This window comes from Dendrobium catenatum, unplaced genomic scaffold, assembly GCF_001605985.2.
Source record: "Dendrobium catenatum unplaced genomic scaffold, ASM160598v2 fragScaff_scaffold_1025, whole genome shotgun sequence".
Classification (NCBI taxonomy): domain Eukaryota; kingdom Viridiplantae; phylum Streptophyta; class Magnoliopsida; order Asparagales; family Orchidaceae; genus Dendrobium; species Dendrobium catenatum.
Genome location: NW_021319487.1, coordinates 69,125 through 83,590, shown reverse-complemented (window position 1 = coordinate 83,590; position 14,466 = coordinate 69,125). Strand labels below are relative to the sequence as shown.

The 14,466-nt window shown below is 33.7% G+C and overlaps 1 protein-coding gene across 1 annotated transcript; it reads right to left on the bottom strand.

The window, feature by feature from the left end:
- Window positions 1-1,317: 1,317 nt before the first annotated feature.
- LOC110103853 (protein IN CHLOROPLAST ATPASE BIOGENESIS, chloroplastic) lies at window positions 1,318-12,150 on the bottom strand. Its single transcript, XM_020832713.2, has 11 exons — window positions 11,887-12,150; window positions 11,470-11,553; window positions 4,155-4,229; window positions 3,995-4,037; window positions 3,809-3,866; window positions 2,495-2,656; window positions 2,356-2,418; window positions 2,186-2,277; window positions 2,012-2,093; window positions 1,813-1,923; window positions 1,318-1,731 (listed from the first exon to the last, which is right to left on the bottom strand). Exons 1-11 carry the CDS (start codon window positions 12,026-12,028, stop codon window positions 1,591-1,593), a joined length of 1,053 nt encoding a protein of 350 aa, XP_020688372.1. The 5' UTR covers window positions 12,029-12,150; the 3' UTR covers window positions 1,318-1,590.
- Window positions 12,151-14,466: the final 2,316 nt, after the last annotated feature.

The following is a 14,466-nucleotide window of genomic DNA, read 5'->3' as shown; positions in this document are numbered from 1 at the left end:
CACTAGCCTCCACCTTGGGTCCTCCAATTGTGTTTTCGTGGAGCTCTTGGAGAGGACCTCTAAGGATGAGAGTTTTTTGTGTGAAAGACTCGCTAGCCAAGGAGGCTAAAGGTCAGCATCTCTACCGAGCCGTGTAGGCAAGAGGAGGTACAATATCTCCACTATTATGAGGAGAAGAAGGAGAGATAGACATCTCTGTCATGTCAAGGAGGTGAAAGGAGGGAGTGGTATCTCTGTTGGAGTGACGACATTTCTAATAGGCTGAGGAGGCAAGAGGAGGGATCAACATCTCCACGGTGCCGAGTAGGAAAAAGAAGGGACAACATCTCCGTCGAGCCTAGGAGGTGAGAGGCAAATTCTTAGGAGTCCGTAAAGGTTATTCTCCTCCTGTCATAAGGGAGAAGGAATTCTCCGTCTAGCTATTTATTGAAAGAGTTTGAGTTAGTGCAATACCAAAAAGAAGAATCTTTAAAGAGTGAACATAAACAAGTCGATCGAACCACTATAAACCTGATTCGCATAATTTTATTTTTCTTGTAATTCATTTTACTACATTCTTATTTTATTTTATCTTTGTGAAAGAGGCTTTTGATAAATAATCTCTAATTGAACATTGCTTTAAAAATTATATATATATGTTTTTTTAAATTTTAAAATAAAAAAAAAAACTTATATCTTTTTCTTTTGATTTAAACCTTTTAATCTTTTAAACGCTTTTGCATATCAAGTTATATTTTTTAAGCAAACTTTTTTTTTCTAAAAGAACTAATTCGTACCCTTTCTTGACGTGCCTTTAGCACCTCAAGTATCAAGCACTTGCATTTTTTACGCTATAGACAGATTATTACAATCCATTTTTTGCAAGCTGATGACATTTGAGTGATTTGGGTCACAACTGATGCATTTCAAACTTGTTTTGCATGGCATTAGCCGGTCATCTTTCTCATTGCACTTAACTCGAATTTATTACAAAGCACATACAGAGATCAACAATAGTTATAGAATTTATGCATCAATCAGCTAATGCTTCTCTTATAAGCATATTTGTATCTCATTAAAATAAATTGAAGCAATTGACACAGTAGAAGTAACCAATCAACAAGTTATATGATCAACTAAGGCTTCGTTTGAGACGGCTTTTTCACTGCTTTCTAAAACGGGGTTTTAGTACAAAAATAAAAAAAATTTGTACTAAAACTCTGCTTTAGAAAGTAATAAAAAAGCCGTCCCAAACGAAGCCTAACTCAGACATTAAAAAGCAACTAATGAACAAGTCAACAAAACTAAATCAAAACTCAGAAAAAGAATCATCGGAAGTTCTTTAGCAAAGATCTACTGCAATTTTTTCATATAAAACAAAGAATATTTTGTGTGTATATTGACCCATCAAAAGAGCATTTTGATAAATCCCCCAATTCCATGTGTGTACCCGTCTAATTTAACTCTTGACCCCCAACAAATTTTGATGGTATAGCACTATAGCCATTCTTCACGGTGATCTTCCATCAAACGTTCAGAAATCACAACAGAATCAATATTTTCACTTCCAGAACTTTGAAAAAACTATTCTATCATCATTTATCAATAGAGTCAATAATTGTACTTCACAAACTTAGCAACATCAGAGAGTCCAGCCTCCATGTAGCATTCGGCAACACGATCCACAACTTCATCCCAACTTCCATCAATAGAGGCTAAATCTAACAAAAATGCAGCTTCATCAAGTGCTACCTGCAGTCATCACGCCCGAAAAAATATGTTTTGTTTTTTCAGAACTGAAGCTTTATCTCGTAAAATGAAAGTTTGACCCACCTGTTCTGGACTTTTGCCCTTCTTCAGATCTTCCTTCTTACCCTCCTCTGTCACCTTCTCTTTTATGTACTCAATCTGCTCGTCTTCCCACTGTGCGATCTCTGCAACTTCCTGTAATAAACGAATAGCGGCGAAGGACATGAATCAGACTATTTAAACTAGACAAAATAAATACCAGCTGAAAATATTTCAGCTATACTTGATATCTACAACCCAGCGTCCACCATGGCAGTTTCAGGGCTCCCCGAGCTGCATCCTTGGCTTCAGGTTTGCGCCCTACCCTATGAGGAATTGTAGTTTTAAAGATTATCTGTTGAAGTATCAAAAAGCAATGTGCTGATAGAAAGTCTCAAGATTTAGATTTTTTCTGAACTTTAACAAAATCTCTGCGTTGAAAACAAAAGGCCTTCCAAATCCCAGAAAGTGATTCCTTGTGTAGAACTCCCCAGTGACCAGTGCTGAAACCTACAATAAACAAGCAATGTAACCTGGATAGATATCTGGCATAATGTTTTAGGTATAAATAAATGATTGTGGTGTTACATGATCTTCTCTCTGCAAATGGCGTGCAACTTTCCGTTCTATTACATCTGGAAACAGGCCGACCTAAATTCAAAGATAAGCATAAATTCCTCCCTCTTAAGCTCATCATGTAGAGGTATCTGTAATTTTTATGACAAACCTTTTTCAACAGATAAGTATCGAGATCAGCAATACCAGATGATAGAAGATCTCCCTTGTTATATAACTCTCTTCCAAGATCTGCAGCAGCATCCCAAAGCTTCTTTTCCTGGATGCCTCTGGCATCTTCCTCAGCAAGCATTCTATGAATGTATTGGTCTACCTATAACATTTGGATAAAAGCAAAAAAATCATTATCTTTGAAATGGAGGGATATAATAAATTTGATAAGCACAGTGAGGCAATGTTCAAGCAACTACATAAACATGTATGTAGTAGAGCATTAGTGAAATTCTAATTTGAAAATTATACATGTTTTTCAAATACTAATCTAAATCACATAAAATTCAGAATAAAAGTGAAGCACGACTAATCCTAAACTATCCATAATGAACTTTCTAAGACTTTGAAAAGAAAGCCCACGATAATATCATACCAAAATTTTTTTGGATGAAAAGCACCCACCTCACCTTATGAATGACAATTGCAAAGATCAATATATTTTTATGTAGAGCAGACATTAGTTCTCGTATAAATTAAATAAAGCAAGAAATTGATATCCAACGAACCCACATTAAGGCTTCATTTGATAATGTTATTTCATTTAACATGAAAATAAGCGTCTATTCTCATACATGCAGACAAGCTACTCTAGAATTGTATTCTCTAGTCAAGTCATGAAGGATATGCACTTGTAGTATAATACTTTAAAAACTTTTTCCACACAAATCAAAGTTAATCCATAGGTTTCACTTTGCATATTTTCAAAAACCACATGTAATAATCTAGGAAAGGTGAGTAGTATATAGTTGCAGTGCATGTGTACCTTCTACAAGGCCACCCAAACTTGGGTAGCAGACTTGAAGAGATGTTTGTTCATGCCTATGAGTGTAGTTGTGACTTTTTAAAATAGCACAGCACAAAAATAGTATAAAATTTACCGCTGGAAGCCTAAGGCTTCAATGATGAATTTTAAATTTTTTCAAAGTGCAATAAAAAATATTTTTGTTCGCACAATCAAATTCGGTAACACCTATGTTCATCTCCTCCATAGCTTTAGAATCATGGGAAGCAAATTGCAGAGCAACTCATTCATCATTTTGAGAGTAGAGGCGACTTCTTTCATGCAGCACAGTGCAAAAAAACAGAGATTACCAAACAAAGCCCACGCCATCATCTACAGTTCGTTGTTCACATATAATCATTCTTTCTTGAAGCTTATTCACTTGAATAAATTAGTTGTTCATTTTAATAGATCTTCTGAAGATTCATAGCTCTAAGACATATAACATAATTTTTGTTTGCTTGATCTTACACTCTTGGCCAAGTACCACACCCCATGCTTCCGAACTTCCACAACTGGCATCTCCATCCTACAAATCATAAAAAGAGTGAGCTGATTTTTTGGTTTTATTATTAGTTTTTTGTTTTAAGCATTAGGAGTGAACTAAAAGTTACCACTGAAAGCTTTAAAATGAGTACAAAGAAAGAGCGCAATTACCCAGGTGGAGATGTTGGCCACCTTAGTAAAGAAGTCAAAGCACCTTACATCATAATAAAACAAAATGTTCTCCTTAAAGATCATTTAGCAAAAGAAAATAATATTAAACTATGAACTCTTCAGTTACAAAGTGTATTCAATATAAATGTTTCATATTAACCTGAAAAGCTTTCTGACAGAGGAATAACAAGGGGAATGAGTCCTTCTTTTGCTCCAGGAGGGACTATTGTTTCACCTGCAATAAATTGGTAGGCACACATCATCAACTATCATTTTAGACATTGGTTATGTGATCTGTCCAAAGCAATTTCAAACTCGAATAAATAAGGTAGACATAGGTGAAAAAACGTAAGCAAAAACTATGTACATTGATAACCGTTCAATTTTTCATTCATAAACAATTCGTTATTTAAAATAAAAAAACACATTGCAAGATTCTAAATATCAGGGAAAACTTTCAATGTAATGCATACCTCCATTAGAAAGAACTACACGACTAAAGGCCTTGTCTAGGACGCTGGCGTAAACAAGTCCCAAAAATATCTCCACAATACTATCATTCAGTTTCATGGGCTGGAAACACTAATTGCAAAACCATTTGTTGGAAAATGAATGCAGAATAGCCTTTGCAACGGGTAACTAATGAAGATTTCATAATAGATAACTGGGCTTTTGCTCTTTAACAAAATATTTTAAAGCCTTCTCCCAAATCTGACTCGAGATAAATTTAATGAAAGAAGATTAATATAAAATATTAAACTATAGGTTGTTCAACGAACTTGATAAATTGCACAGCTGTTTAGCTGTTCATGGTAGTTTAATCCATGCCATGATGACTTGAATAATAGTTTGTTATTAATACGACATAAGGAAATGAGCAAAGGGTATCATTTCTTATCCAAAATAATATTACTAATTGTAAGAAATGAAGTTCTGTTAATGTCAGGAAGAAAGAACATGTATTCATCAATAAATAAAGTACATGAAAGATGCATACGATAGCTCTCAATTTGCTAGAAAGCAAATCAAAGGAAAATAATTTAATCTTGGCATTGTTATGGCTCGTCTGAGTTTGTAATCTAAAATAATATGCATTAAGAGATTAATAAAGTTTAATGAACAAATGCTACTAATTTTTAGGGAAATATTTACGTTCAAGAAGAATTTAATATGCTCATTTTTTTCAACAATTTGCTTGAGACGAAGAAACAAAATCTATTTAATAGTTTGTTAGTAAGCCAAAATAAAGCTCGTTTCAGTCTTCTGTACTTTATCTGAGACACATCAATAAAGAATAAGTCACAAACAAGTGCTCCTACCAGACAGCTTTGCTTAGCAAGGATTCCAACTTTTACATCTTTCATTGAATTTTAAATGTATATACTTTAAAAGCAATAAGCAAGTTGTACCACATTAAGCTCCACAAACAAGTGCAATCAAAATTGTCTGAAGAGCTCATTCAAATAAACAAAGCTCAAATGTGTAGATAGCCATGACATTAACTAATTTATAGGTTTCATATCTTACATTGACAACGTGCTTTATGTTATATCTCACACTTTGGTTTAAGAAAATTGAAAACATCACCATATTCATTTATTCCAGAGACGAGTAGAAAATTGCATTAAAGCATCTCATGTATTATATAATTGACAAACTTGCCCTTTCATCATCAACATTAGCCTAATCACCGCTATTTGGGTTTGACTTTCTAATTCTTCTTGTCCACTCATTTTTCTTAAAAGCTACATGTGCTGCTTCTTTTTTTTTTTTTACTTGTATTCATGATAATAGTTTTATTACTGAATCAACACAACAAGAAGTTTCTGCAAACTGTCCTAGACCCTTTCGCCATTTGGGGTTTATTTTAATATATCTTGATTTCATATACATTGAACATCTAAAAATTTTTAAATACTTACAATGGAAGAATTTGAAGTTTATATAAAAAAGAATTCATACATGCAACTAGTAAATATCTCTTTGGGTTTGTAGTTTTCTTGCATGAAATCTCAGCAAGCCCTTTGAAGGCTCAAGGAATTAAAGAGTGGTCTAAGGCGAAGTTTTTCTTTAATGGTAGGAGTTTCATCAACTCACCACTCTGAATAGAAGATTTTTTTAGGGATCTGATTACATCATGTACCCTATCACTAAAAACATGAAAAATGGGAGTTCAGGTGCTAGTGCAGTCACAAAAGCTATTAGCACGGAACAGATTAGCCAAGCACCCATGTTTTACGAAAGCAATCCAGAAGGATGCCTATCTGTCCATTTCGGTTAAAACTAAATTTTAGATCACATAGATATAAAGCATTTTACCGTGTATGTTCTATTTTAGAATAGTAAAACAAATTGTGTAAAGATATGAAAACGCATAACAAAAATAAACTATAAATGAAAAAAAAAAACTGCCTAATGAATTTCCACTCTAAATTCCAATTAATAGGTGGAGGTTATGTGTTTTCTTTCCTTCCATGTTAAAAATGAATAAGGACCACGGAGACCCAAAATGGTGGATTAAAACCTTTAACATTTCACTGCGAGGAGACCAGCAAGTTGGTTCAACAACTAGTAAAGAAGATACCTAATGGAAGTAGTGTTAACAATTTGTGGAACCAAAACTAGCTTCAACAACCATAGGAGACAAAGGCTCTTATGACTTGGGGATAGGATGGCTGAGTAAATTGAGGATAATAAGGAGATGAGTATAGATGTCAAATTGACATGTGACAAAGGAATCAGGGAATTAAGATTAGACAAATTAGTCTTAATTTATGTCAAAATTTACTTAGGCTAAGTTATCTAAACCTCAAAAAAAAATTCAAATAAATTATTAATATTCTTAAGTATAAGCCTTACTATTGAGTTGCATAGGATATTCCTTAAATGCATGGAGCGATGCTAGCAGATATTAGTCAAGGGCTAGATAGGATAAAGCAAATGTTACATCTTAATATTAAGTATTTAGCAGTATACTTAAATACTTAGTGTTAATGAATAGACAATTCAAAAGATTTTTGAAACACAAACAAAAACGCCACAGTAACAAAAATATAAGTAAAAGTATAAAGTTAAATAAGTTTTATGATGATGTTGTTTGTTATGAATGTAAAATATCTTGACATATCTGATCTGATTGCGCGATCTTAAAGAGTCAACCAATAAAAGAAAAGAGTTATAAGAAAGGAATTGCTAAAAGGGCCACAGTAAGGCAAACCCATAACACAAAAGTCTTTTTGGATGAATTTTGATTCAGATTCATTAGAGACGAAAGCTAAAGAGGAGGTAAAAAACTCATATCTCATTGCCAAGAATAGCACTAGTGATTCCAACCGTGATTAAATATGTGATCTCACTTATGATGAATTATTTTCTTTTTTAGAACAGTTGATGACAACTATAGAAAACTTAAAAAGAAACATTCATGTCCTAGAAATGAACACTCTACATTACCAAAAGAGCAAACCAATCTCATTAATAACTTTACAAACTTAAAAATTGATAATGTTGCATTAGAAGAGAAATATGATATTTTAAAAAAAGAGCATATTGAATTAAAAGAGGCATTTAAGGAGTTAGAAAGATATGCATTGCATTTACAAGAAGATGAATATGTATTGAAAGTAGAGGCAGACATGTATAAAAGTGCTAATGAAATTTAAAAAGAAAAAAAAGCAAAGCACTTAAAACTATAACAAGGCCTACACATACCGGTAAGCCACACATTAGAACACAACATATACCACCATCCTTTAGGAGTCATCACTCATATAGATTAATGCATTCATTTCCATGAGTGAAGTATTTTTCTTGTGGCATATTGGGACATATTACCCACCTTTGCACACACAGAATCCACCGTAGATCACATTTGGTCTGGAGGCCTAGGACATCATTTACACAATATAATATACATTTATTGCAATATAAGGAGTGACCCAAACCCACTTGGGTTTCAAAAATTAAACTTTGATTGATGTTATGGGTGTGCTCTCACAAGAGGTCCAGTAAAAGCATGTAATAACTGGACAGCGGATGTTCATGGCATATAACTGGAGACATGAAGAAATCTACTTCCTTTTTATTCATAGCTTGCACTCTCATCTTCCTAATCTTAAGGCTCAAAAGAATGGCAGACTTGCTCAACGACCCTAGCTCGATGACCGTTTCCAATGCGAGAAAGACCAGGCCACCTACAAATGCTACAGGGAGGTCGCTATCACATATTCAAAAGTAGTGGACTAGGACCGCTTATCTTATCAGGTATTAAATCTGTTTGTTGCTATATCCCTTCAATTCCTAATCTGTCTAGCTTGCCCCTTTCACACCGAGCTACTGCTAAAAAAGAAGGTCACCCTAACCACACTGCTATGCAATCCCTTATTTTTCCATCATCAAATAATTATCACTGATTCTGACCTTCATGAGCACCTTCACATTTCTAACACAAGTGAAGCACCTCACTATATTATCCAATCTTTAAATTACAATTGGACCACAGTGAACACACTCTCCCTTACACAAATATCAACCCCTAGTCAACATTATGGTACTAAATGTGCGTGTTATCAAACACATCCTTTAATATAACGTTATCCCTAATGCTGGTGATTGTATGAACATCATCTTTTACTCTCTAATTATTTATTTCTACATGACTGGCACATAGTTTAATGTTGTAAACATGATTATTAGGTATACAGAGAATTTGACCTCCATTAGGAATCCTAGGGCCTACCGAAGATAAAACTTAGCCCTAGGACACATTATTGCATATATCCTCGAAGCTAAACACAATATGACCAACCATACACCACCAGCCCGCCTTCTTCACCCACAACTCCTTCCACATTATCTATAGCATTCATCATAGGCCAGCACCCATAAAGGACATTCCTAACACCGATGAGAAAGCAGAGGCAGGGGGAGCACCATCCTTGCAACACCAACCCCCGCATTCCATCCACCATCTTCTAACTCGTGGATTGAGTGATTTGATCATTTTAAGCTGAGATTTGAAACATACATTCAAGAGTCAACGTCACATTGGGAGTGACTTTAACAATAACATGAGTTGAATCATCTTGGTTCCAAGACCAGTTTTCCTCACTCCACCGCTACTTCTAGTCACCGCCACCACCACTTGATCAGGGTCCTTCTGATGAGCAGCTTGTTTGTTTATGTTTTATCTCCTTGTACTATTTTGACTTTTAGTCTTTTTATCACATTGTACTCTTTTGATTCCATTTAGTTTATTATACTTTTTAGTCTCTCTTTTTGTGATGACAAAAAGGGAAGTAGAGATTATTGGTTGTACTGTTTACATTTTTATTAGTGTTTCTTTAATAGCTCAGTGTTTGTGTTGTTGACTTTACTTAAAATTTAAAAAAAAAAAGATAAATCAAATTTAGATGCTTTTCCCATTATTTTTAAAGTCATTTAAAGAGAAAGAATTAAGCAGGGAATTAACATCAACTTATAAATTTGAATTCCAACCAATGATGTTTATCATTATCAATAAGGGAGAAATTGTTAAAATACGAGAACTTGACCTAGTATTTTGATGATTGCAAACGTTACTGATATTATTATTTACTTGTTCATGTGTTATATGCATTTTCTATTTCTTTGGTGTTTCACTAACCATTTCAGGTATAATATACACTGAGCTAGATTAAAAAATCAGACTCAAGATAGTGCAGCATTAAGATCTAAGTCAGATTATAATATTAGAGTGTAATTTTCTCTTTTCTTGGGTCATTTATGTAATTAGGTATATATTGGATAAACAATCAAGCACACAGTCACAAGGGAGATGAAAATTGAATATTTGAATCTTTCTGTTAAATCATCTTGTATGATTTGTTAAACCAAAAATTAATTTAAGTATTTAATTAAATCATATAAATTAAATTTGGTTATAACTAATCATACAGGACGATCAACTATTTTAATTATTGCCTAATTTTGAATCATAGATTAAAGAATCGAATCAGGATCAAATTCGAATTAATGATCGTACTGTACGATCTAAATCATATATTATAATTTAGCTAAGAGATCATTGGATGAACCTTCGTTTGTCCCAGACGATCCTTGATTCAATAAAAGTAATTGTATTGTACGACTCTATATCGTACAAGATAGAAATTGAACTAATCAGACAGTACAATCGGATTGTACTGTACGATCAAAAGTGTTAAATTAAAAAATTATGATTTTATTTAAATAGCACACTTTATCTAATTATCATGTCTTGAGGGTTTGGATTGAGCGGTTAGAGATGTTTTTCTAGGGAGAAAGTCTCCTTGTTTGTAAGAGAGTGCCAAACGACTTGGGAGAGAGGATGTGAGATTGAGGGAGAATTTTACTTGAGGGTGTCAAGGGGTGTGAGGGAGTCACATGATTGTTCCTGTCAGCCGATACCTTGGGTCCTCCATATTGTAATTGTGGATTTCTTTGAGAAAAGCTCTAGAAAAAAGTCTTTTGGCGAAAGATTTACTTGTCAACGAGGCTAGGGGATGGCATCTCCGCCATAGCGAGGAGCGAGGGGAGCGACATCTCTGTCATTGCGAGGAGCAGGAGTGAGCATGAGCTCCACGGTTGCGAGGAGCAGAAAAGATTGGCATCTCCGTCGTGTCGGGAGGCTAAAGGAGGGAGATTCTTCGGAGAAAGAACAGTCTGTAAAGGTCATTCTCCACCTGATAAGGGAGAATGACTTATCTACCTGGTTGAGTGCTAAAGGAGTGTGGTATAGTGCAATACCCAAAGAGAAAGACCTTTGGGAAGTGAATGTATGTCAATTTCGAATGAACCACTATAAAAATTTGGTTTGTGTTTTATTTATTATCATGCATTTTGGCTTACTTTGCTTATTTTTGTGAACTTCGTGATTCTTGAACCTTTGAATTAAACTCTTGCTTAAAATAAAAATAAAAAAAGTTTTCTGAAAGTTAAAAAAAAAAAAAAACTTTTCATTTGTAGTTTGAAAATTTTATTACTCTAACTTTTTTTTTTTAAAAAAGTTCTTAAAGTACCAATTAATCCCCCCTCTCTTGCACTTTCAATAGGTTGTATGTTTCTTATTTCTTCCCTGCCCCTTTATCCGGGACTTCAGAATCAGGGAATGCATGGTGGAAGTATTGTTCGTCATCTAAAAGAGCCAAAGTATAAATCCCATGAGCATGTGTGCCTATTGTTAGCTCATTGTTGATTTCTTGCTATAAAATGGGCACAATGTCTACGAAGCCTTAGTTGTCCTATTTGAATAAAGAGCTTGGATTTTCCATGAAAGGCATTTGAGGATCAGTAGATGCAAATACTGAAACAAAATGACATTAAAATATGTTCTATTCTTTAATCACAAACTTATTTAGCCCTAGTTAATATATCGTATCAAGAAATCAACAAAGAGCAGAAAGCAGAAACTCAGAACCAAATAAAATATTTACACAATGAAATAAATTAAGCTTTACCTCGTGCTTGGAGCATGTTCAGCAAACAACGGAGACGTTCAGGAGGGTTCGCAACAGCTACATCTCTTATGAAAGATATATGGTCTGCGTATTCCAAAAATAAACTATTTTAAGCATAAAAATATCAGCAACGTGATCTTATGTACCACAAGATTCTCAAAATCATATATAGCAGAAGGAATTTAAGCCAACATTAATTTACTTCAAAAAACTTTTATTAAAGGTAGGATATAATCCTTGACTCCCTTGTCATGCAAATTCAGATATTGCACCTCTTAGCATAAAAGAGAACAATAATTCGAAGAAATGCCTCAAGGAAAGATAGAATCGACAAAATTCGTCCGAAAGATAAAACAAATAACCACAAAGGATTGCAGGATAGAAGGACAGAAAGAAAGGTGAAGTTGGGGGAGAGACCAGTGGAGGTGTAGGTGGGGACAGAGGTGGTTGAAGGATAAGAGGCAGAGGCGGAGCATCGAACGACGGCAGCCCCCAAGTTGAGTGACGGAAGAGCAGAAGCAAAGTAGGACCTGCAAGCCAATCCCGCTCCGATCTTCATCGTTTCACCCCACGGCCTCGGAGACCTTGGAGCGATTAGCGAGAGAAGGGCGGTGGTCCTCGGCCTCTCGTTGCGGGAAGAGGATTGAATAGAGCATTCGTTTGCGTGAATGAAGCTTACTGCGTAATACTCAAAATTTAAAATCAAATAAAAATTATATTTTTTTTTTCATCCTCTTCATTAAAATTCATCATCAAAATTTTCAACTTTCACATATCATCAATTCAATGTCACTTCATTAATGAGATTTCATAGCCATTTATTTCATCTCATCATGCTCTTTTACAGTCATCTATGAATCCCCTTTTCATTGAGATCCCACCACAATTTTCTCACATCTTTTTTTCTTAATATTGTAGTTGAATGCTTCCCCTTTCTCATGAATATCTCATTACAACTTTCTCATCTCTTCTTTGTTTGCTACAAGATATGGTCATGAATTCCTCTTTGTTTTTGAGTGTTTCATTAAGAAGATAACAAAGTTTAATATATATAAAATAAAATTTAGGCTTTAAGCATATAGTTTGGAATATTAAATGTAAATCTGCTTTTATCTTAATTACTACTTATTTTTGAAATGCTATGAAAGTTCCCTAAGAAGCATATTTAAAAAAGCATTTTTTCGGGGGGTTTTGAAGAGGTGTGGTGGTGATCAATTAACATCTTGGGCTGGCTTTGTCAATATAATTTGCATGGAACAAGTTGATTTATGATGGTATTGTTCTCACAAAAAGAAGCACAATGCAGTGACACCCCCTATATATGACTTCATTATCGTGCATTTTATAATATCACCCAATTTATCTGACTCACTTGTAACCAATAACTTCATCACACTCTGATTATAACACATAAGGCGATAGGTTTACTAATGGTCTTCTAGGGTTTGGCAATTTATATCCTTTCTTCATATGTGTTTTAAGCGTCATTGGAGTTCGCCTTCATGATTTGATGATTGACTTCTATGGCGAACAATGGTGCTTTTAGTTGTAATATCCTAACTACTTTGTTTTATGGTAAAAAAGCATACCACCTCATTCACTAAATCTTTTCTTTGATGCTCTAACGCATGACCAATCAATGAAATTGATAGACCTTAAAGATCCTTTGATTTTCAAGGGATTGATTTTATTCTTTGATCAGGAGATCATTGAGATGTCAAAGCCTTTTCAATCTACCCTTGTGACCTTGTAGGAAAATTTTCTAGTTTACCTTGTTGGATGCCCTTAGAAGGTTATTTTCTTAACTAGACCCTTAGGTAATTTCAGCAACCATTATCATTTTTCCCATTTTATTATTTATTTGCTTAATGATAATGATTGTATGAGAATATTTGTGTTGTTCATAGTATTAGTGGTGCTAAAAATGAAGATCCTTAAATGTATGTTCCTCATTTCTTAACATTAATCGTGAACCCTTGGTTACCCCCATTTCGATCTTACTTCATGGACTCAAATTACAGTTTACAAAACATAATGCTCTTTCACCATTAGGATAAATTTTTAAAAGCCTTTGCATTATGATTAATGTCTTTAGGTTGTCATGTCTACACAATCTTTCCAAAATGAATATTTATTAAATATCTAATTGCCAAATGCTACATTGCATCAATAGGATACTACTAAAAAGTTATCATTAAGAATCACCCAAAATATTATTTTTATTGTCGACCATTTGAGTATATTAATGAGAGGAATATTTTAAACTCCATATATAAATGAAATTTAAAAATACCTAATTTGTATTAAAAAAAAAAACTTATCTAACAAAAAGTGTTTCCAAAAATATCAAATAAGGTGACTCCAAATGAAATTTCAATAAATGAGGATAAGGATAATAGAGTGCCTAAATTGAAAACCAAAAATGAAATTATTATTGCTAATCACAAGGAGGAGTTGGGTGGAAATGATAATTGCCTAGTTATGAGAATTAAAATTGTCACTCTCACTAAAAAAATTCTTATGGTTGTGAGATGATTATCTCTTTTTTAGATATATGATTTACCACTATGAAAGTGAATAATATAGTTAACCTAGTGCTTAAGAATTGTGAGTCTTCTCTAAATCAAATTTCATTACACATTTTAAATGTGAGTGATGTTCTTCTCAAAAGGCTTTATAATGAATCCCCACTAGACCCTTCAATGATGGTTTCAAATAAGTTAATGTGGATTTATCTAGTTGCATTTAGATAGAAATAAAAACATAAAATAATAATAATTTTGGGTTCATCTAAACTTAATAATGTTAATTATTGTGAGGAAAAATGTGATTGCATCTTATTATCAATAGATATTACAAAAGTAGATAAAGGAAGTGGTCAAGTGTGGTTGGGCCAACAAATCTTATCTTAAACTTTTGAAAGTACTCATGAGTGACTATATTATCAAAGTCAATGCTATATCAAATCATGTAGAGAATTTAAATTGATCAATCTTC